Source organism: Grampus griseus (assembly GCF_964374135.1).
Source record: "Grampus griseus genome assembly, chromosome: 19".
In the NCBI taxonomy this organism is placed as follows: Eukaryota; Metazoa; Chordata; class Mammalia; order Artiodactyla; family Delphinidae; genus Grampus; species Grampus griseus.
The window spans coordinates 29,840,565-29,865,298 of record NC_139013.1 but is presented as its reverse complement, the minus strand read 5'-3'; the positions used below and the strand labels follow the sequence as shown (position 1 = coordinate 29,865,298).

The window sequence follows — 24,734 nt, the reverse complement described above, 5'->3', positions numbered from 1 at the left end:
TATCCTCCAAGTGTTTGTGTTTTTTACGTTTTTTTCCCTGTAATTGATTTCTAATCTCATAGTGTTGTGGTCAGAAAAGATGCTTGATATGATTTCAATTTTCTTAAATTTACTGAGGCTTGATTTGTGACACAAGATGTGATCTATCCTGGAGAATGTTCCATGTGCACTTGAGAAGAAAGTGTAAGTCTGCCATTTTTGGATGGAATATCCTATAAATATCAATTAAATCTATCTGGTCTATTGTGTCATTTAAAGCTTCTGTTTCCTTATTAATTTTCTGTTTGGATGATCTGTCCATTGGTGTAAGTGAGGTGTTAAAGTCCCCCACTATTATTGTGTTACTGTCGATTTCCTCTTTTATAGCTGTTAGCATTTGCCTTACGTATTGAGGTCCTCCTATGTTGGGTGCATATATATTTATAATTGTTATATCTTCTTCTTAGATTCATCCCTTGATCATTATGTAGTGTCCTTCCTTCTCTCTTGTAACATTCTTTATTTTAAAGTCTATTTTATCTGATATGAGTATTGCTACTCCAGCTTTCTTTTGCTTTCCATTTGCATGGAATATCTTTTTCCATCCCTTCACTTTCAGTCTGTATGTGTCCGTAGGTCTGAAGTGGGTCTCCTGTAGACAGCAATATATACAGGTCTTGTTTTTGTATCCATTCAGTGAGCCTGTGTCTTTTGGCTGGAGCATTTAATCCATTCACATTTAAGGTAATTATCAATATGTATGTTCCTATTACCATTTTCTTAATTGTTATGGGTTTCTTTTTGTAGGTCCTTTTCTTCTCTTGTGTTTCCCACTTAGAGAAGTTCCTTTAGCACTTGTTGCAGAGCTGGTTTGGTGGTGCTGAATTCTCTTAGCTTTTGCTTGTCTGTAAAGCTTTTGATTTCTCCATCGAATCTGAATGAGATCCTTGCCGGGTAGAGTAACCTTGGTTGGAGGTTCTTCCCTTTCATCACTTTAAAAATATTGTGTCACTCCCTTCTGGCTTGTAGAGTTTCTGCTGAGAAATCAGCTCTTAACCTTATGGGAGTTCCATTGTATGTTATTTGTCATTTTTCCCTTGTTGCTTTTAATAGTTTTTCTTTGTCTTTAATATTTGTCCATTTGATTACTATGTGTCTCAGCGTGTTTCTCCTTGGGTTTATCCTGTCTGGGACTCTCTGCGTTTCCTGGACTTGGGTGGCTATTTCCTCTCCCATGTTAGAGAAGTTTTCAACTATAATCTCTTCAAATATTTTCTGGCGTCCTTTTTCTCTCTCTTCTCCTTCTGGGACTCCTATAATGCGAATGTTGGTGCATTTAATGTTGTCCCAGAGATCTCTTAGGCGGTCTTCATTTCTTTTCATTCTATTTTCTTTATTCTGTTCCGTGGCAGTGAATTCCACCATTCTGTCTTCCAGGTCACTTATCTGTTCTTCTGCCTCAGTTATTCTGCTATTGATTCCTTCCAGTGTATTTTTCATTTCAGTCATTGTATTGTTCATCTCTGTTTTTTTCTTTAATTCTTCTAGGTCTTTGTTAAACATTTCTTGCATCTTCTCCATCTTTGCCTCCATTCTTTTTCTTAGGTCCTGGATCATCTTCACTATCATTATTCTGAATTCTTTTTCTGGAAGATTGCCTATCTGCACTTCATTTAGTTGTTTTTCTGGTGTTTTATCTTGTTCCTTCATCTGGAACATATTCCCCTGCCTTTTCATTTTGTCTCTCTTTCTGTGAATGTGGTTTTCGATCCATAGGCTGCAGGACTGTCGTTCTTTTTGTTTCTGCTGTCTGCCCTCTGTTGGATGAGGCTATCTGAGAGTCTTGTACAAGCTTCCTGATGGGAGGGACTGGTGGTGGTAGAGCTGGGTGTTGCTCTGGTGGACAGACCTCAGTAAAACTTTAATCTGCTTGTCTGCTGATGGGTGGGGTTGAGTTCCCTCCCTGTTGGTTGTTTGGCCTGAGGCAACCCAGCACTGGACCCTGCAGGCTATTTGGTGAGGCTAATGGTGGACTCTGGGAGGGCTCACACCAAAGAGTCCTTCCCAGAACTTCTGCTGCCAGTGTCCTTGTCCCTGCAGTGAGCCACAGCCACCCCCCACCTCTGCAGGAGACCCTCCAACACTAGCAGGTAGGTCTGGTTCAGTTTCCTATGGGGTCACTGTTCCTTCCCCCTGGGTTCTCATACGCACACTACTTTGTGTGTGCCCTCCAAGAGTGGAGTCTCTGTTTCCCCCAGTCCTGTCAAAGTCCTGAAATCAAATCCCGCTAGCCTTCAAAGTCTAATTCTCTGGGAATTCCTCCTCCTATTGCCAGGCTCCCAGGTTGGGAAGCCTGACGTGGGCTCAGAACCTTCCCTCCAGTGAGTGGACTTCTGTGGTATAAGTGTTCTCCAGTTTGTGAGTCACCCACCCAACTGTTATGGGATTTGATTTTATTGTGATTGTACCCCTCCTACAGTCTCATTGTGGCTTCTCCTTTGTCTTTGGATGTGGGGTATCTTTTTGGTGAGTTCCAGTGTCTTCCTGTCAATGATTGTTCAGCAGTTAGTTGTGATTCCAGTGCTCTCTCACCAACTGTTGTTTTAAATACTCCTTATGTATTAACTCATTTAATCTTCACATCAGCCCCATGATTTAGGTTCTATTATTATCCACATTTTACAGTTGAGAAACTGAGAGATGTTAGAGAATTTGCCCAAGGTCACACAGCCAGAAAGAACCATACTATGTAGTGCTTATGTTTCCAAGGACCTTATAAGCCACATTTCCAGATCTCAGTGTCCCCACAAAACAGCATGACTGCCTCCAGTATTTCGACGAGGTAACTGAAGCACTGAGGTGCTTGGATGACACAGCTGTCAATTGGCAGAGTCAGAGCTCCAAAGATAAACTCTTGATTTCCATCCCGGGGGAACTTTCACCAGATCACCAAAGCAAGGGGCGTAATATTCATAAAAGAAGACAATCAAAAGTTTAAAAAGAGAAAAATAAGTCAATGTCACTAGTATTCAGATAAATGTAGAATAAAGAGAATAATCATACATATAATGACGAAGATAATAAAAATTATCGTTATTTTGCCTATTCAATAGCCCCAAATCATTTTTGATAACCCAAAACATTGTTTAAAATTCAGTTAATGGAGGTTTTCATATATTAAATAAAGGGGTGCAGTTGGAGTATTTCTGAAGGGAAATTTTAAAAATACTCTTACTCGGAAATGTTATTTCTTAGAACTTATCCAAAAATATTTATGAACATGCATGAAGATTTAGCTACAGGATATTCATCATAGTGCTACTTATATTATCAAAATCATCAAGAACAATTAATAATCCCAAATAAAAGGTGCAGTAAATAAATTATGATTCAATATGCAACGTAATGCAGCTATTATATGTCGGGGTGTGATATTTAATGACATAGAATGATGTTCATGATATACGTTCATGAGCAAAACAGGCATCTAAAGTATCTGTCTGGGGGTTTCCCTGGTGGCGCAGTGGTGAAGAATCCACCTGCCAGTGCAGGGGACATGGGTTCCAGTCCTGGTCCGGGAAGATCCCACATGTCGTGGAGCACCTAAGCCTGTGAGCCACAACTACTGAGCCCATGCGCCACAACTACTGAAGCCCGCGTGCCTAGAGCCTGTGCTCCATAACAGGAGAAGCCACCGCAATGAGAAGCCCGCGCACCACAACGAAGAGTAGCCCCCGCTGGCCGCAACTACAGAAAGCACGCATGCAGCAATGAAGACCCAGCGCAGCCAAAAATAAATAAATTAAAATAAATAAATAAAGTAAAATAAAGTATCTGTATCGTGTAATATGATATTGTGATATAAGAAGAAATATGTATTTGATCTTTGTCCAGTTTCTGCTGAAGAGCTTTTTTTTTTTTTTTTATTGCCATAGGCAGGCTTCTCACTGTTGTGGCCTCTCCCGTTGCAGAGCACAGGCTCCGGACGCGCAGGCTCAGCGGCCATGGCTCACAGGCCCAGCCGCTCTGTGGCATGTGGGATCTTCCCGGACCGGGGCACGAACCCACGTCCCCTGCATCGGCAGGCGGACTCGCAACCACTGCGCCACCAGGGAAGCCCTGAAGAGCTCTTAAAACCCTTGAAATCTCCTGAGTGGTGTATACTGTTGGGTTAATGAGGTCACTTTTGGACCTCATCTAAGAGCAGGAACTGGTTGCCAGAGGAACAATCATGTGATTAGAGGGTTGGAACTCTGCGCCACAGCCCCCTGACCTCTGGAAAGGGGAGATGGGCTGGAGAGGAATCAATCACCAGTGACCAATGCTTTCAATCATCCTGCCCATGTAATGAGGGCTCCATAAAACCCAAAAGGACAGGGTTCAGAGGGCGTCCTGGTTGGTGAACCAGAACTCTTCTAAGTGCCACCGTGCTGGGTCCCAAACTCCAGAAGGATGGATGGATGCTCCTTTGTTAGGGACCTCACCTTATGGATATCTTCATCTGGCTAGTGGCTTGTATCCTTTAATATCCTTCATAATAAACTGGTAATCTAGTGAGAAAACTAATTTCCTGAGTTCTGTGAGCTGCTACGGCAAATTAATAGAACTTAAGGATGGGGTCACAGGAACCTCTAATTTATAGCCAGTTGGTCAGAAGCATAGGTGACGACTTGGACTTGGAACTGGCATCGAAGCAGAGGGAGTTATTGTGGAGCTGAGCCCTTAATCTGTGGAATCTGATGCTATCTCTAGGAAGAGAGTGTTAGAATTAGCTAAATTGTTGGACACACATATGGTGTGTGAGAATTGCTTTTTGGTGCGGGGGAAAAAAAAACACACACATTAGAATTGGGTACAGAAAATTATGTGATTACATTTTAAGGGAGAAATTATGCAACAGATAAAAGACTGGAAAAATAGAATCTAAAATATGAACAACAGTTCTTGCTCTGTGGTGTATGCTTTTCATTTTCTTACCTTTACTTACCTATATTTTCTCACTTTTATGTAATAAGTATGTATTACTTATTACTTGCAATCAGGAAATTAAATGTATACTTGCAATAAAAATAAATAAAACATATTAATTGCAATCAGGAAATAAAAAGAATGAATATTATTTTAAAAGAATGGAAGAAGTAAGGAAGGAAGGGAGTAAGGAGAGAAGAGAAGAAAAGAAAATTCAGCAAGAGGCAGGACCCTGGAAATTATTAGAAATCTCTTGCTGAGATAAATATGGTCTGAATCAGTGCTTGTAGACATCTAAGGTGCCTTGGGGGACAGTTGTGAGTCTTCTTGCCCAACTTGACCAGCTAACTAGAACACATCAACCATCGTTCTGCTTGTGACTAGGTAGCCAGACACATTTGGGAGTTGAGAACTTGCCCAGTCAACACCCCAAAGCACTACCCATCCACACATCTCCTGGCCCACCTCACTTCCCACTATGGTAAAGTTCAAGAAGGAAAATGAATAGAACTGTGAAAATTAATAAAGAGAACCCACACTAAAATGGAATCTGGAGGTGAGGAGGGGGAGATCTCAGGAAGATATCACTCCACCTCAATACAGATCCCCCTAGGAAGAGACATACTGTGCACCTCTGACCAGAAATGACACGACTTTACCACAAGAAAGATTTCCTCCTTGCCTGGCAACAGCTCAGCCAATCAGAGACTATCATTACTCAGCCAATTAAAAGCCACTACATAACAAACTCCCAGTTTCCTCCAATGGACTTTTGTTTATAACAGTGCCTTCTAACTTCCCCTTTGCCTCTATAAAAGAGTTTCCTTTCCTTTTACCAGACTTGCATGTGGTTTGCCATAGTTGCATGTCCCCAATTGTGATTCTTTGCTGCTCCCAAATAAATCTCTGGTTTTGCTGGTAAAATATCTGGTTGTTTTATTGTTTTAGGTTAACAGAATCATTACTTTTGAAACCCCTCACCTGCTCAACTTTCTATTTTTTTCCACAGCACTTATCATATTCTAACATACTGTATAGTCTATTTACTAATTTGCATATTGTTTACTATCTATCTGCCCCTGCTAGAATGCAAGCTCCATGAGGGTGGGATCTTTGTTCTGTTCACTAATGGATCCCAGGAAACTAGAAAATGCTTGGCAAAGTTGCTCAATAAATATTAGTTGAATAAAGGGCTCTAGAATGCTGTGAGGGTTCTGAAATGTTTGTAAGGATCTACAATATCTTAGGATTCCAGAACAAAGTATGAGCCACTCAGAGGATTGCCTTGGCTCCTTCCTGTGTCCCTTTGAGGCTAACATCCCCACTGGAAGATGCCAAAGTCACACCTTGACTTACATGGGAGGGTAAGAGGTGGTATTCTTCACGAAGATCCATGGTTCTGCAGGCTGCGGTGGAGCAAACCTCAAGGATCCAAGAGGGGGCCTGGCAAAAGGGACTCCCAGGAAAACAGCCACAGGCTGTGCAAAACCTTCTAAGCTGACGTATTTCCCCAGGACTCTGCCCTGCGCGGTGTCCACAACAGGCGGTGAGGGTGGTTGCCCTGCTGGACATTGAGAGGAAATGAGAACATGTCAGTGGTGAAGGTGTGAACTGGATTCTGGGTGAATTTTGTTACTTTTGCCACGTGATCTTGAATGTCCCCTCAACTCTCTAAGCCTCAGTTTCTTCTTATGTAAGAGAGAGTGAAGCTAACTGTCCTTCCTAACTCACAGCGCTATCTGAAGGAGCGAATTGGAATTGGAGGTATAACAGCATCAAATAAGACATAAATGCAAAAAGAAGAGCCACTGGGAATGAAGAGGGCATTCAGTTTCCACACTTAGGAGCATCTAGAAACAATCACTGGATGCTGGTGCCGAGCTGCACGCTGGATGAGAGGATGAACAAGAGCAGGTTGCTCTTCTCAGAAATCTGGCCTTATGTGGAGGATGAGCCACATACATACCTGACCCTACTGCTGGGAAGAAAGTGGTCCGTGTCCTGAGAGACGTACCAAGTAAGGTGCCATAGGAGACAGAAGAGGGAGCGAGGCCTTCTGACTGGTGGCTTCATGGAGGCAGTGACCTTGGAGCTGGGACTTGCAGTAGTGGAAGGAGTGACAAGGGGAGGTGGAAGAGGGTGCTTAAAGGTATAAACAGAGATGAGATTGTGCAGAGGTGAGGCTCTGTGACAGCAAAGTGCAAGACCTGCTTGAGGAAGAGCGATTGGCCCATTTGGGTCAGGAAGAGTAATGGGGGAGGAACATAATCCTGGATGAGACAGATTCATGTCTGGAAGGGTCTCAAACGCCAGGCCAGTGATTCGGGCTTTGTTTAGTGGGTAAATGAGCAGCAGTGAACCGTCCTGGAGTAAAAGAGAGTGACACAATCAGCTTGAAGAGGCCCCTTCTGCTGGCTCTGAGCACGGTCATCCAGAGGGAGCGAGATGGGCCCAGAGTCCATCTGTCCCCTTCTCGTGGAGCAGACAGTTCTTTCTCACTGAGCTGAAATGCGTCTCCCTGAAGCTGCCACATCAGTCCTGGTCCTACCTGCTCTGGGACATCCTGCACCTTCATGTGACAGGCAGCCTTAGTGACCCATGTTCATACCCATCCCTCAAGTCTTCTCTTGTCCGTCCTCAACAGCTTCAGTTTGTTTAAGCATCCTAACAGGAAACGATTTCCAGCCTCTCATCCTCCCAATTGTTCCCCTTTATACATAGACACAAGGTCAACCTCTCTCTCAAAGTATGTGGCCAGAATAGAAAAGAATAACCTAGATTTGGTCTTACGGACAAATCCGATGATAACCTTCAAGAGAGATGAAGTGGACAGATGTCCAAATGGCAAGGGTGAAAAAGTGGGCGATTGGCTGAGAGGTATAGGCAATACTGGTAACAGCAGCAGTTACTTGTGTTATACGTAATGTTTGTATATTGAGCACTTACTATGTGCTACATGGGCATTCCAGTTCCTTTAAACTAATCTTCACAAAAGCCTTGCTAGGTAGACATCAACATGCCCATTTTTCAGATGAAGTAACTGAGGAAATGGAGGCAGCCAGTATGGACTTTCTTTTTTAAAAAATTTTATTTATTTTTGGCTGTGTTGGGTCTTGGTTTCTGTGTGTGGGCTTTCTCTAGTTGTGGTGAGCGGGGGCTACTCTTCATTGCAGTGCATGGGCTTCTCATTGGGTGACTTCTCTTGTTGCAGAGCATGGGCTCAAGGCACGTGGCTTCAGTAGTTGCAGCGTATGGGCTCAGTAGTTGTGGCATGCGGGCTCTAGAGTGCAGGCTCAGCAGTTGGGGCGCACGCGCTTATTTCCACAGCATGTGGGATCTTCCCAGACCAGGGCTCAAACCCGTGTCCCCTGCATTGGCAGGCGTATTCTTAACCACTGTGCCACCAGGGAAGTTCCCAGTATGGACTTTCTAAAGATGGAAGTGGCATGGCCCTGCCAGGGGGTAAACAGCAGTTTACCCATAATTTGGTTCTTACTCTGCTCTTACCCTCAGTTCCAGGCCTCTCACAGTGTCATAGGCCCAGGAAGAAGAGAAAACCCAGTGGAGCCTGGGCTGTCAGTGCACTGACAGCCAGAGCACTGGCTCTGGACTCAGGAGTTAGAGATAGAATTCAGAGCATGATTTTCCGGTTGACCTTGGGCATGTACATTTCCCTCTCTGAGTCTCAGTTTCGCCATCTATAAAATGGCACAGATGCATTCTGAGGTCCCTTGCCGCACCCTTGTATTAACCAGGTCTTTTATGTTCTGTATTCTGATGCCTTGACATCTGGGGCCTTGCTGATTCTGGAGGGACTGCCCCTCCCAGAGTTCGCCAATCCCTAATGATAGGAATGAACTTCCCCTTCAAGCGTGCCAGAGCCTGTACCCCAACTACCTTCTTTACCAGGCCCTCCACATCTGGCCACTATCATCCTGCCCTAATCACTCCAGGCCAAGTACCTGACAACTGTGCAGTCCCTAAGCCCCAGAACCTGTTGAAATTGGCTACTTTGCCAATCCCAAACCTGCTTATCCTGCCTCACCTCTTCCTTCCCCCCAGCAACCAAGATAAAGCCCCTCAACCCCAGTTCCTCCTTCTTCCCTGTGTCTCATGACCCACCCAGGGCTTCACCTCCAGGCCCCCCATGGTAGTTCCGTACTCCTTCCTCTGGGGAAATTGAGTCATAAACCATCTTTTCAATGACAGCTGGTTCCTGATCTGTGGGCCTTAGAATACCCCAAATTGTCTATTAATACACTGTCTCTTTTTTTCTGGCTGCCCTGAGAGGCATGCGGGATCTTAGTTCCCCGGCCAGGGATCAAACCTGCGCCCCCTGCAGTAGAAGTGCAGAGTCTTTAACCACTGGACCGCCAAGGAAGTTCCAATACACTTTTTTTTTTTTTCAATACACTGTCTTTTAAAACAACTTCTTTATCCCTTTTTTGCACTCTCTCCATTCCAGGCACTCTCTCAGAAACAACAGCCCATTTCAACCTCACAAGAGCCTAATGATGTGGATACAGCTTTCACCCCCATTTTATAGAGGGGGAAACTGAGGCACAGAAAAAGGAAGTCCTTTGCCTAAGCTCACAGTGCTAGTAAGTGCTGAGCTGGGATGCAAACCCACACACTCTGCCTCCAGAGGCGGTATTAATATTCTGGTAAGCTAAGCTCCAGGATTTGGCCACGTCCGTATTAGTAATCAAGGGGAAAAGCTATGGAACTCTCCCAAGTCCTCAACTGGAGGTTGAGGTTAGCTGGTTGTCCAACCGGGAGGTTAGCTGGTTGTCCTCCTCCGGTGTGGCGGCGTGCAGCCGAGTCTAGGGTGTTTATCGTCCACTGTGTCTCCTGCTGCGGGGGACCAGCTGGGCTAGACGGTCCAAGTCCACAGAGCGTGCGCTGCTGCAGAACCGCCCCTGTCACTCCTTCCCCTTGTCCCACACAAGGATTTCCAAAGGTCCCCCGCTATTTGAATTTAGGAGGACTCACCCCAAGCCGTGAAAATGGTGAGGGAGGACAAGACCAGAGCGAAGAGCCACATCGTGGAAGGACAGCAGCTCCTGTGCCCGCAGGTCTCGGCCCTGCTCAGAGGGGCTGTTCCAGTCCCCGCCCCCAGTCCCCGCCCCCAGCTCTCTGCACAGGCTCCCGCCCCAGTTGCTCAGTAGCCTAATCTGGAAATAACAGAAAAGCTCTCCCACCCTTCCCCGTGGGCTGCTGTTTAGGGCTGTAAGCCACGCCCACCCAGAATTTACCTTCTTTTAAATCAAGAGCCCGGACTTTACTCTCCAATTACAGGTAGCCACCTACCGGTTCAACGATTTGTTTCATAAGTGTTTCTCCCTTCCTGGACTCTAACCTTAGTGTACTGTGGGCTACCAAGGCAGACACAAGCACACAGAGGCCTTTGGACAAGGGGAGGCTGTGGTCTGGGGTCCTCAGAACAACTTGAAAACTTTCAGAGCAACTCCCAGACCCACAGCTGCCCAGCTGGGGAATTAAGGGCAAATCTTTTCATTTCCCTGGGCTTCTATTTCACAGAGTTCCATGCTCTTATTTTAGAAACATCTTAAATCTCATTCAGTCTCCCTTCTGATGCCTAAATTGACTTCACAGTATTCCTGCCAAGTGACTCAGCCTCCTGTTGCACACCTGCAGGGTCAGGGAACTATTACCTCTCCAGGCAGGGATCTTTGGACAGAATGTTCTTACAATAAAGGGACTCCATCTCTCTATAGTCTTTGGTTCTAATTATTCATTCATCCATCCCTCCATCTTTCCTTCCATTTATTCATTATTTCATTTATTCATTCATTCTCCAAACATTTACCAAATACCTGGCACTCTGCTAAGTGCAATGGATACAAAGATAAATTCAAGACATGTTCCATCTCCTGGAGGAACTCACTATGTAATAAATAAGACAGATGCAGGGAGAGGTGATAGGTAGATTGCAGTGCAATCTGAAAGCACCAAAGTAGAGGGATACAAAGTGCTCTGAGTACACCTGTGAAAGTGCCACTTACTCACTAGGGACACAAGGAAAATGCTCAAAGCCTGTTTTATAGAATTACTAAATGTTGAACAGTAGGACATTCTCTAAATACATTCTGGTACAGCTGGCTAAGGAAATACTATGCTTTCACTCAAACTAGTGAAGCACACCTCTATTTATTTAGTTAGTTATTTTTGGCTGCGTTGGGTCTTTGTTGCTGTGCGTGGGCTTTCTCTAGTTGAGGCGAGCGGGGGCTGCTCTTTTTTGCGGTGCGCGAGCTTCTCACTGGGGTGGCTTCTCTTGTTGCAGAGCACGGGCTCTAGGTGCGGGGGCTTCAGTAGTGGTGGCACGCGGGCTCAGTAGTTGTAGCGCATGTGCTTAGTTGCTCTGTGGCATGTGGGATCTTCTCTGACCAAGGCTCGAATCCGTGTCCCCTGCATTGGCAGGCGGATTCTTAACCACTGAGCCACCAGGGAAGTCATACACACCTCTATTTATTGACAAGGAAAGGCAGTCATGATCTATTGTGAAGGGGAAAAAAACAGATTATAATATAATTATGACTGCTTTAGGAAACAGTTTGGCAATTCCTCAAAAATCAAACACAGGGATTTCCCTGGCGGTCCAGCGATTAAGACTCCATGCTTCCGCTGCAGGGGGTGCGGGTTCGATCCCTGAGGATCCTGCATGCCACGTGATGAGGCCAAAAAAATTTAAAAATGAAAAAAAATCAAACACAAAGTTACCAGATTTCCCAGCAATTCCACTCCTAGGTATATACCCACAACAGCTGAAAACATATCTATACAAAAACTTGTACACAAATAGCTGCATTAGTCACAACGGCCCGAAGTGGAAAGAACCCAAATATCCAGGAACTGATGAATGGACAAACAAAATAATATCTATCTCTACAATGGAATATTATTCAGCCATAAAAAGAAATGAAGTACTGGTACATGCTAAACATGGATGAACCTTGAAAATATTACGCTAATGTAAGAAGCCAGACATGAAAGGACATATATTGTATGATTCTATTTGTATGAAATGTCCAGATTAAGCAAATCCATAGAGGCGGAAAGTAGTTTAGTGGCTGCCGCAGGCCTGGGGTGGGGGAATGACGTGCGGCTGCTAATGCATGGAGCCTTCTCTTTGAGGTGATGAAAATGTTCTGGGATTACATAGTGGTGATGGTTGCACAACCCTGTGAATATACTGAAAACCACTGAAGTGGACGCCTCAGAAAGGTGAATTTTATGGTGTGTGGATAATCTTTCAATAAATAAATATTTTTAAAAATCTAGGGCTTCCCTGGTGGCACAGCGGCTGGGAGTCCGCCTGCCAATGCAGGGGACACGGGTTCGAGCCCTGGTCTGGGAAGATCCCACATGCCGCAGAACAACTGGGCACGTGTGCCACAACCACTGAGGCTGCACGCCACAACTACTGAAGCCTGCGAGCCTAGAGCCCGTGCTCCGCAACAAGAGAAGCCACCGCAATGAGAAGCCCACGCACCGCAACGAAGAGTAGGCCCCGCTCACCTCAACTAGAGAAAGCCCAGTGCAGCAACAAAGACCCAACGCAGCCAAAAATAAATAAATAAATTTATAAAAAAAATTTTTAAAAATAAATAAAAAATCTAGTCATGTACAATATCCCATTATAATATAAAAAATATCTTTCTTTGGGGAGGAAAAATTTTGGAAGGTTATACCTCTAACTTGTGTTGCAACAGCCATTTCCTGGCTATAATATTGCGTGTGTTTTTATTAGTATTTTCCACTTTTATTCACTCAGACATTCATTTGACAAATATTTACGGAGCGCTCACAGTGTGAGAATGACCGTGCTGAGGGCTTTGTATGCAGGATCTCACTTAGTTCTCAAAATAAACCTCTGAATTGATACTATGATCTCCCAGTGCTCAGTGAGGACAAGGAAATGGCCCACAGTCACAAAGCAAGTAAGAGGAAGAGCTGAGAATTGAACAAAAGCTGCACAGTGTTATAGACCTTACTCTAAACATTGTGTTAACCGGAGTCGTGAGATGTGAACTTTGTTCTTGTCCGTGGAGAGGGAGCAGATGTGAAGGGGTTGTCTCTAGGGCAGAAGACTGAAAAGGTAGCTGTGCCTTCTCCATGCTTGCACTGTTTCCCAACTGTCATTTGTCAAAACTGACCTTGTCCAGGCCAGACCAATATTAACATTAGGAAGAATTGGGCAACCATAAAGCACATGACAATCTTAGAAAAGCTCATGGGTTCTTGGCCAACGTCATAGGTTGTAGCTGAAATGAAGCTTTTGGAGATCCAAGTTCTAAGAGTGATGCTCATCTGCACCCATTCTAGCCACTGTGGCAGGCCGGCGAGGGGTGAGTTTGGGACAGCAGTAGAGTCAGGCCCCAGAGGTGACTGCTTCTACAAAGATTGACCTGGGCTGGGCTCCTCCCTTTTACCAGGAAAGAAACATGGGTCCTAAAGAACACCCTAATAAAGAACACCCCTATCTCTATCCACACTGAACAACCCAGGCTGTCTTCCTAAGCAGAAAACAAAGCTGTTTCTAATCACTTTGCACTCATACACTCACACACGTGCGTGCACGCATGCGTGCGAGCGCGCACACACACACACACATACACACACACACACACACAGAGCTGTTAAGGCAAAATCATCCTGCCTTTTGCCCTGGCCAGCTGGCCTTTGCAACTTGAGACAGACCTGGCTCTTAGACTATGAAGACTGCCGGATGCTGTCTTAGCAAAATATAAAAGGTAAGGATGAATTATTCTCCCAGCCCCACTGTTCCATCACATGCCCTCTTGTGACACCCACAGTTCCGCAAACACGCGCAGCTATGCCCAGACCTTGAAGTGTCTGCAGCCTGCATGCCCACTCCTGGCTCACGATGACTCTGCAGAAATGGGTAAGGCATCAAGCCAGACCTCAGTTTGCTTAACCTGTGCCCGCTCCCTGGGTCGCACCAGCTGTAAGTGATACAGCTCTTGTTTCAGTGGCATTTGATAGAGATTACAGCTTTTAACTTGGGAAACTCCCATATGGAACTAGTCTGAAGAGGAAAATCCTATACTGGCCTTAATGCCTAAGTAGCTGGGCAGGTCTTGGGAAAGAAGACACCCCTAAGCTCCAAATCAGACCCCTGCCATCTCCATCAATTCACTCAACAGATACATGGAAAGCACATACTAGAACAAGCACTAGACAAGTCTGAGCCCATGTTCTACTGGACCATTCAACTGGACTCTGTCCATTAATCATGGGATTAATCAGGCAGAGTCTTCATGGTGGCGAACGCTGCACTGGCGGACCAGAGGTCTGAAAACCCACAGGGTGACTTCGGAACGTCCCTTTTGGAAAGGGAGTGGTGAGAGGCAGGGGTGGCGATGGCTGAGGTGATCCCTCATGCGCCATCCACCTTGGATCAACATTCTATGAACCTGGAATTCTATGAAATTTTTCAATGCAGCCTAGACATATACAGTGTTTCTGGAATCTGTTATTCTCATGCTAACATCACATTTTTAGCCATATCAGCATACCGTCTGTACTATTATGAGCAGTTTTCTTTTTTTTTTTTAATTTATTTTTGGCTGTGCTGGGTCTTTGTTGCTGCACGCAGGCTTTCTCTAGTTGTGGCGAGCGGGGGCTACTCTTCGTTGCGGTGTGCGGGCTCCTCATTGCGGTGGCTTCTCTTGTTGCGGAACACGGGCTCTAGGCATGCGGGCTTCAGTAGTTGTGGCCCATGGGCTCAGTAGTTGTGGCTCATGAGCTCTAGAGTGCAGGTTCAGTAGTTGTGGCGCATGGGCTTAGTTGCTCCGCAGCATATGGGATCTTCCCGGACCAGGGCTCGAACCCATGTGCCCTGCATTGGCAGGCGGATTCTTAACCACTGCGCCACCAGGGAAGTTCCTATGAGCAGTTTTCTTAAATGAATTAATTCTTTTTGTTTTAATGCAATTGTTCAAAAAAATTTTACCCATTTCCATAAATGGAAGATTATAAATTGTCATGAATTAAAGGTGTTAAAAAGGTAAAAATTCAACTGAGTAAAATTTAAAGATCTTATTGGCTCTATTCAATAATTAATGAATCGGGCAGTATCCCATACAGCAGAAAGAAAGATGCTCAGAGAGCTATACAAAATGAAAGACTCTTACAGGCAGAAGCAGGTGGGACAAGGAAGTTACTAAATAAGAGTGCATTTTTTGTGGCATGCTCACCTTACACTAAGGGGTGGCAGGGGTCTATCAGGCCAATGACCTCACTGGTTCTGACCAGGCAATTCCGGATTGACATAAATCACAGCAAGATCTTTTTTGACCCATCTCCTAGAGTAATGAAATAAAAACAAAAATAAACAAATGGGACCTAATTAAACTTAAAAGCTTTTGCACAGCAAAGGAAACCATAAACAAGACAAAAAGACAACCCTCAGAATGGGAGAAAATATCTGCAAATGAAGCAACTGACAAGGGATTAATCTCCAAAATATAACAACAGCTCATGAAGCTCAATACCAAAAAGACAAACGACCCAATCAAAAAAAGGGCAGAAGACCTAAACAGACATTTCTCCAAAGAAGACATACAGATGGCCAAGAGGCACATGAAAAGATGCTCAACATCACTAATTATTAGAGAAATGCAAATCAAAACTACAATGAGGTATCACCTCACACCAGTTAGAATGGGCATCATCAGAAAATCTACAAAGAGCAAATGCTGGAGAGGGGGTGGAGAAAAGGGAACCCTCTTGCACTGTTGGTGGGAATGTAAATTGATGCAGCCACTATGGAGAACAGTATGGAGGTTCCTTAAAAAACTAAAATAGAATTACCATATGACCCAGCAATCCCACTCCTGGGCATATACTTGGAGAAAACCATAATTTGAAAAGATACATGCACCCCAAGGTTCATTGCAGCACTATTTACAATAACCAGTTCATGGAATGGTCATCAATAGATGAATGGATAAAGATGTGGTACATATATACAATGGAACATTACTCAGCCATAAAAAGGAACGAAATTGTGCTATTTGCAGAGACATGCATGGACCTAGAGACTGTCATACAGAGTGAAGTAAGTCAGAAAGAGAAAAACAAATATCCTATATTAACGCATATATGTGCAATCTAGAAAAATAATACAGATGAACCTATTTGCAAAGCAGAAATAGAGACACAGATATAGAGAACAAAGGACACCAAGGGTGAAAAGGGGGTGGGATAAATTGGGAGATTGGGATTGGCATGTATACCCTACTATGTATAAAATAGATAACTAATGAGAACCTATTGTTTAGCACAGGGGAAAAAAAAAGAAGGTACAATCTGTTTGTTAACCTTAAAAATGCATTCCAATATACAGTAGGTGCAGGCAAATACTGTTTGGTTCCACTTATACAAGGTACCTTGAATAGTCAAATTCATGGAGTACGAAAGTACATTTGTAGATGCCAGGGGCTAGGGGGTTGGGGGCATGGGGAGGGGGAATGGGGAGTTAATGTTTAATGGGGACAGAGTTTCAGTTTAGGAAGGTGCAAAATGCAGTAGATGGATGACGGTGAGAGTTGCACAGCAATGTGAATGTACTTAGTGCCACTGAACTGTACAGTTAAATATGGTTAAAACAGTATGTTTTATATTATGTGACTTTTACCACAATAAAAACAAATTTTTAAAGGGGGGGATGGCAGGGGTCTATCAGACCAGTGACCTCACTGGTGCTGACCAGGCAATTCCAGATTGACCCGTTTAACATTTTACTCCTGGGAGAAGTTGAACTATAATTAAGTCAGATATTAAACCTGTTTGGTGACGTGTGCTTAGTGCAAGTGATTCCATTTGGGGACTGTTGTCTCTTTTGACAATTTTCTGCTTTTGGTCAGAGTCTCAGCTTAACTGAGAGACGTGATAAAAATTTAAGGCATTGGTGCCACTCCCAGCTGCCACTCTGAAGTTTTTGCTGATCCTCTGTGTGTATTCACAGGTCATGATGTTCTTTGCTGAATCTCTGTTGTATTCAGAGGTCATGATTTTCGATTCACATTTTTTTAGTTGGTTATTCTCTTTGTTCCTTTTCTGATGTTCCAGTCTTAGGGAGATTAGCTACGAATATGTATCTAAGATTTTGAGGGGCTACAACACACCAGGGAGATTACTATGATTATTAGAAGCAGGATAATTCCCAATGTCTAGAGTGTACTTTAAAGCCGTGGTCCCCAAGAACCTAAATCAATCAAAATCAAATAAGTCAAGGAAAGACCCCATTGAAAGGGTCACTTTCTTAAGGCATGTGGCTTGCTCAGTGATCTCATGCTCAACTGATGTTCAGCTTCCCCAGAAGTGTTAATCCAGGTGCCTCAAGTGTCGTGGTCCACAGCACAGACACCTACTTGTTCAGCTAAAAGATAATCACTGGCAGTTTTATTATCAGAAACAACCTGTCCAATACATACACTACCAAATGTAAAACAGTTAGCTAGTGGGAAGCTGCTGCACAGCACAGGGAGATCAGCTCGGTGCTTTGTGACTGCATGGAGGGGTGGGATAGGGAGGGTGGGAGGGAGACGCAAGAGGGAGGGGATATGGGGATATACGTATACGTATAGCTGATTCACTTTGTTATACAGCAGAAACTAACACACCATTGTAAAGCAATTATACTCCAATAAAGATGTTAAAAAAACAAAACAAACAAACAAAAAACAACCTGTCCAGAGAGTCTAAGGATTTTTGTTGGGCAACCATTATGTTAGCAGAAGATCCTGCAATACTTTGAACAGTTGAGGAGAGGTTTCAGATCATAGCCTCATTTGCACTTACTCCTCCCCGGGAGAGTAGTAATCTGCCACAGGAAGCTAATCTTGAATGATGAATGCCTTCTGATAATTCCCAGTTGAGTCTGTGTCTCAGGGCTAGAAAGGCATCAGCCATGGAGGTCAATAAAATTTGAGGGTGGATAGACCACACAGGCATATTTATTCCAGTTATCCTTGCCTTGTGCCCGTCTTTTTGTACACAGTTTGGGATCACAGGCAGGGAATCAGAGACAGGGAAATGGACCCCCAGGGTCACGTTGTCCGACACAGTACAGAGGGGACTGAGTTTGTTCCAGGGAAACTGAGGCACTGGAAATCAGGGTAAGTTTGTGACAGGAAAAACTACAGAATCACCACCATCATGGCAAATCTAACTGTCATTTGGTGGTTGGATTACCATTATTTGCAATGTCCTGAGGCATTTGAGCAATGGCATTATCTTTCCAGGCCAGAGCAAGACAAAAGGTGGACAAAAGAATCATAAAATATTTTCATGGTGTAAGAATTAGGAAAAGAATGGTCAAGTAGCAAAGGAGAAATGGAATGAAACTTTCTGGATCCAATGCCTTGGTAGGAAGTAGTCTACCTCAATGTTGGCTACTTCTTTTCCTAGTCAATTTGATTTTGAGGTCTCCAGCAGGTGTGCAGTTCCTAGCGTCTAGAGGAATCCTTTTAAGTTGACAAATGAGGACCCAAAGGACTTCGCTCGTGGCACAGTGGTTAAGAATCCACCTGCCAGACTTCCCTGGTGGCACAGTGCTTAAGAATCCGCCTGCCAATGCAGGGGACACGGGTTTGAGCCCTGGTCCAGGAAGATCCCACATGCCGTGGAGCAACTAAGCCCATGTACCACAACTACTGAGCCCATGTGTCACAACTACTGAATCCTGTGTGCGTAGACCCCGTGCTCCACAACAAGAGAAGCCATTGCAATGAGAAGCCTGTGCACTGCAACGGAGGGTAGCCCCCGCTCGCCGCAACTAGAGAAAGTCTGCGTGCAACAACAAAGACCCAACGCAGCCAAAACTAAGTAAATAAATTAATTAATTAAAAAAAAAAAGGAAATGAGGACCCAAGGTTTAAGTCCCTGATATTTGGCTGTCATCTGGGTAGTCAGGAGGACCTGTTATAATGGGTTCCCTTCCAAGGAGATTAAAGGACAGTCTTTGTGCTTAGTGATTCCAAATCAGAAAGGTGGGAAAAAACTTGAAACTTTAGTTTGGAGAGTCGTAGCCAGATATTTGAGGAAACTAGAAAATTTCAGGATCCAGTCCAGTTTACAGCAACATGTCTTGGATTTATCTTTGTATCCATTGCACTTAGCAGAGTGCCAGGCATTTGGTAAATGTTAGGAGAATGAATGAATAAATGAAATAATGAATAAATGGAAGGAAAGACGGAGGGATGGATGAATGAATAATCAGAACCGAAGACTATGGAGAGATGGAGTCCCTTTATTGTAAGAACATTCTGTCCAAAGATCCCTGCCTGGAGAGGTAATGAGTTCCCTGACCCTGCAGGTGTGCAACAGGAGGCTGAGTCACTTGGCAGGAATACTGTGAAGTCAATTTAGGCATCAGAAGGGAGACTGAATGAGATTTAAGATGTTTCTAAAATAAGAGCATGGAACTCTGTGAAATAGAAGCCCAGGGAAATGAAAAGATTTGCCCTTAATTCCCCAGCTGGGCAGCTGTGGGTCTGGGAGTTGCTCTGAAAGTTTTCAAGTTGTTCTGAGGACCCCAGACCACAGCCTCCCCTTGTCCAAAGGCCTCTGTGTGCTTGTGTCTGCCTTGGTAGCCCACAGCACCCTAAGGTTAGAGTCCAGGAAGGGAAAAACACTTATGAAACAAATTGTTTGAAGAGTCTCCGGCCACCTGTAATTGGAGGGTTTAGTCCTGGCTGTCAGTATAAAAGAGGGGAAACTCTGGGGCGGGGAGAGTGTGTCTTAGAGGTGGCCGGGGGTTCGGGGGAGTAGGAGCTTGCAGCCAGAGCTAGAGAGGGCGGGACTGGAGGGGGGCAGAGCTGAGGGGTGGGACCGTACTGCCTCTCCAAACTCCTAGAGACCTGTAGGCATGCGAGCTGCTCTTCTGTACTGTGGCTCTTTGCTCTGGTCCTGACCTCCCTCTCCACTTCCACAGCTTGGCATGAGTCCTGCTGAAATGCAAATAGCAGGGTGACATTTTGAAATCTTTGTCTGGGACGAGGTGCCAGAGATGCATACAGGGCCAAAGTTCCCTAGCAGTGGCTCACCCTCTGGGCTTGGAGCTTTGAGTCCAGCCAATCTGGTGGCAGGAGACAGAGGGGAAGGTAAACACCATGAGACACAGCTGCACGGGCCATGTGCAGGAGGGACATCAGCTGACCTCCCGCCTTGCTGTTGAGAACTTTGGAGAGTGCCTACTATTTTCCTCTTGATTATCAGTATGCATGAGGCCAAATCATGGAGAGTGGCATACCAGAATATTAATACCGACTCTGGAGCCATAGTGCGTGTGTTTGCATTCCAGCTCAGCACTTACTAGCTGTGTGTCCTGAGGCAAGAACCTTCCCTTTTCTGTGCCTCGGTTTTGTATTTCTAAAATGGGGGTGACAAGTGTATCTACCTCATTGGGCTACTGCGAGGTTGAAATGGGTTGCTGTTTCTAAAGAGTGCCTGGAATGGAGAAAGAAAAATAAAGTAATTCATAAATAAAGGGGTTGTTTTAAGATATAGTGTATTAATAGACAGTCTGAGGTGTGGTAAGGCCACGGATCAGGAGCCAACTGCCACTGAAAAGATAGTTTGTTACTCACAGCTCCCCAGAGGAGGGGGCGTGACACCACCATGGTGGGCCACAGCTGAGGCACCGGGTGCATCAGGAGGCAGAGGAAGGAACGAGGAATTGGGCGCAAGAACCTTTATCTTGGTTGCTGGGGGCAAGGTCGAGGTGAAGCAGAATAAGCAGGTTTGGGATTGGCAAACTAGCCAACTGCAATGGGCTCTGGGGCTTAGGGAGTTCCCACAGTTGTCAGGTACTTGGCCTGGAGTGATTAGGGCAGGATGATAGTGGCCAGATGTGGAGGGCCTGGTAGAGAAGGTAGTTGGGGTACAGGCTCTGGCACGCTTGATGGGGAAGTTCATTCCTATCATTAGGGATTGGCGAACTCTGGGAGGGGCAGTCCCTCCAGAATCAGCAAGGCCCCAGATGTCAAGGCATCAGAATACAGAACATAAAAGACCTGGTTAATACAAGGGTGCGGCAAGGGACCTCAGAATGCATCTGTGCCATTTTATAGGTGGGGAAACTGAGACTCAGAGAGGGAAATGTACATGCCCAAGGTCAACCGGAAAATCATGCTCTGAATTCTATCTCTAACTCCTGAGTCCAGAGCCGGTGCTCTGGCTGTCAGTGCACTGACAGCCCAGGCTCCACTGGGTTTTCTCTTCTTCCTGGGCCTATGACACTGTGAGAGGCCTGGAACTGAGGGTAAGAGCAGAGTAAGAACCAAATTAGGGGCAGATTATTCCCTTACTGCTGTTTACCCCCTGGCAGGGCCATGCCAGTTCTACCTTTAGAAAGTCCATACTGGCTGCCTCCATTCCCTCAGTTACCTCATCTGTAAAATGGGCATATTAATGTCTACCTAGCAAGGCTTTTGTGAAGATTAGTTTAAAGGAACTGGACTGCACATGCAATAATTTAAAAGTTATTAAGAATTTCAAGATGGCAACAGCAGAGTACTAAAGCTACCACGGAGCCTGGAGGCTTCTGAGTGGGTACTGTGTGACAGCACAGGTCTCACACCCATGACAGAGCTGGTGACAGAGCTGGGATAGGACCCTTGCCAGTTTGGCTCTAGAATCTAAGTCCTTAAGTGCAAAGTAATCCTTCCTTCCTACACAGACCATGGTTTAAAAATCTTTACCTGGGCTTCTCATCTTCCTTCAGGGATGGAGCTGGACGACAACCCCAGGGCCAGACTCCCAGCACTTTTCCCAAATAATGGTGACTGTGCCTGAGCTGACACTTCCAGGGACAGCATTCGGACTGATCCCTTGGCTCTTGCAGCCTCTAGAGCCCCAACCATGCAGCGGCTGCTTGGGTGGGAGCTTCCCATATCTTATTCCTCCTCTTCAAACTGAGATTTAATGCCTTCTTGTCAGGTGGACTCCCCAGCCTCCAAGATGGAACTAATCCAGGACCTGGCACCTTGGAAGTGCTAAGGAGACTTCACTCACAGAGCATTTCTCTGAAGAGTATCTATCTTTTGCCTCTTACCTGGGCTAATCAAAGACTCTAACCAGTTCTCCCTGCTGCTGTTCTCCACCCTGCAGAGCCAGAGAGATTCATCTCAATGGCCACAGTTGTTTTCACATCTCTCTGTACGTGTCCTTTGCCATGTGATTTTGCAGCTGCACTCATGAAGAGTCTGGGCCGGCCGCTTGACTCGCTTTGATAATAAAACACAGCAGACGTGATGGTGTGCCAGCTCTCAGCTCTGGATATAAGAGGCCTTGCATACAAATACTTACTCTCTTGCGCCCCTGTGACCGCCATGTGAACAAGTCCAGCTGAGACTGCTGGAGAATGAGACAGCACCTGGAGGCAACAAAGACCAGCCAGCCTCTGGCTGACCCACAGATGCAGACACTTGCGTGAGCCCAATCAAGATCAGCAGAGGCTGGTCCAGATCAGCAGTACTTGCTTGGTAGCCCACAGACTCGGGAGCCAAATATATGGTTGTTGTTTTCAGTTTGGGGGTGGTTTGTTACACAGCAATTGCTCACTGATACACTATATAACACCCAAGTCTGATCACATTACTCCACCAATTTAGAGCTTTTCAGCGACTCCCCACCACCCTCTGGAAAAAGTTCCATCACCTTATCCAGAATAGGAGGGCCCTTGTCTTCTGGATTTTATGTCCCTCTGCAGCCCTTTCACTTAGACCCTTCAAATCTGCAAATCCTTGTATTCCCTGTACTGCTTCATACTTCTGTGCTGTCACTTTTGTGACTCTCATGACCTGGAATTTCCCTCATGACTCAGCTCAAGTGTCATCGGTAATGGGGAGCCCTGTCTCCCTAGGTGGGATTCTGTGTGTGATTTCACTGCCAGGTCATGAAATGGCCTCGTCTCATTCATCTGTAAACCCAACCACCCACTGAGGGCTGACCATGTTCCAGATACTTGTCTAGGCACTGGATATACAAATAAAAGTAAGTGGTTGTGACCTCCTGGCCCCAAAGTTGTTGGTCCCCTGAAAGATCAGTTTGACAAATTGTGGTGAGTGCAGTGACAAGGATAGGTTCAGAAAGGCTTTTTTTAGAGGTGACATCTTGAGGGACAAACAGGAATTAGTCAGTTTCAGAGAAATGCACAGGTATGAGGCCCAGGGGGCTGGGTGTGCTTGGGGACACACCTGCAGGTAGTACAGGATGACTGGAGCAGAGAGGCAGGGTGGGCTGAGGAGGGGGAGTTTGGATTTACCTTGAAGGCAATGGGAGCCACTAGAGGGCTTTAAAGAAGCATGCAATAGGTGCTCAATAAATGTTTCCTTATTAGCACACTGTCTGTCTTCTCCATTAGACCGAGAGTTCCCGAGGACAGGGTTATTCCTTCTTTGTATTCTCCACTTCCTTCCTGGAATGGCTGGGTATGATTTTGATCAATGAATGAATGAGTGAATAATGCCACCCAAGATATAACAATACAAAACCCAATGGGTCGGGCTTCCCTGGTGGCGCAGTGGTTGAGAATCTGCCTGCCAATGCAGGTGACGCGGGTTCGAGCCCTGGTCTGGGAGGATCCCACATGCTGCGGAGCAACTACGCCCATGAGCCACAACTACTGAGCCTGCGTGTCTGGAGCCTGTGCTCCGCAACAAGAGAGGCCGCGATAGTGAGAGGCCCGTGCACCACAATGAAGAGTAGCTGCCTCTCACCACAACTAGAGAAAGCCCTCACACAGAAACGAAGGCCCAACACACCCAAAAATAAATAAATAAATTAAAAAAAAAAAAAAAAACCAATGGGTCTTTTCATCTAAACAAGAACCGCTTTTCACTCCCCTGGTCAGGGAGGTGTTGAGGGTTCAGATAGGCTCTGAGACGGGTCCAGAGAACAAAGACCCCTAGTCCTCTGGGCTTCCCTGAGCCTTTGCTTGGCAGCAGGAGTGTGTGCTGGTGCTACCTGGTGGCCACAGTGCTCATGTTCTATTTTGATTGTCCTCCTCCATTGCCAAGGGGCCCTGTCAGGCCAGAGAAGGGGAGCAGGAGCCTGGAGTGGGCAGAAATGCTCTGCTCAGCATGTAACCAAAATTTTGGTCCCTGTTCCCAATGCCAAATGATAATGAGGACAAGGTTTTGAGAATAAAGGAAAGAAAGAAAAGATTTTAATATAACAACACTTCTTTTAATGTACACACATCATGCTCCTATCATTTCACTAGCAAAACCAGGGCCTTCAGAACTCAGTATTAACTACAATACCATCCCACAGGGCTATCTATAGCCTTAGAAACACTTTGTGCTCTTTAGATGTGGGGGCAGCAGGAGAAAATGGAAAAGAATAGTGGCTTCTCAGGATAGCTTCACCAAAGTGCCAGTTGATCCAACCCAATTGTTTGGAGTGAGAAAAATTTCTTGTCAACTAGTCCATCATCCTTTCCAAAGTTTCACAGAAAACCCTGTACTCTTCTGCTCTTGGTACTTAGAAACATTCCAGTCTTTTAGCTCTTTGATTATTCCTTCATTCAACAAACATATGTTTTTCACTCACATCACAGTCCAAATGAGTTTTGCCAACTGCAGCTGGCCTTCCCTCATGATTTGATATCTGGCTTCTCCATCTTGTGAGGCTGAGATCTTCCAGGGCCTCCTGAGTCACCTCTGCTGTTCTAGAAGAGTCTCCTGGAGAGGCGGGAAGCAATTGGAGCTCACCCTGGGGACACAGTTGCTGGC

At 45.3% G+C, this 24,734-nt stretch overlaps 1 protein-coding gene across 2 annotated transcripts in view; it reads right to left on the bottom strand.

The window, feature by feature from the left end:
• LOC309836415 (liver carboxylesterase-like) overlaps positions 1-10,090 on the bottom strand; it is a 35,194-nt gene extending 25,104 nt beyond the window's left edge. The window contains exons 1-2 of one of the 2 annotated variants that reach the window (XM_082676420.1): positions 9,940-10,090; positions 6,304-6,508 (exon numbers count right to left, since the gene is read on the bottom strand). In XM_082676420.1, coding sequence (XP_082532546.1) covers positions 6,304-6,508; positions 9,940-9,991 — 257 coding nt within the window. In that variant the 5' untranslated portion in view covers positions 9,992-10,090. Of the gene's footprint in view, positions 1-6,303; positions 6,512-9,939 lie in introns of both variants that reach the window. The other variant, XM_082676419.1, reaches the window with a different exon arrangement.
• Positions 10,091-24,734: the final 14,644 nt, after the last annotated feature.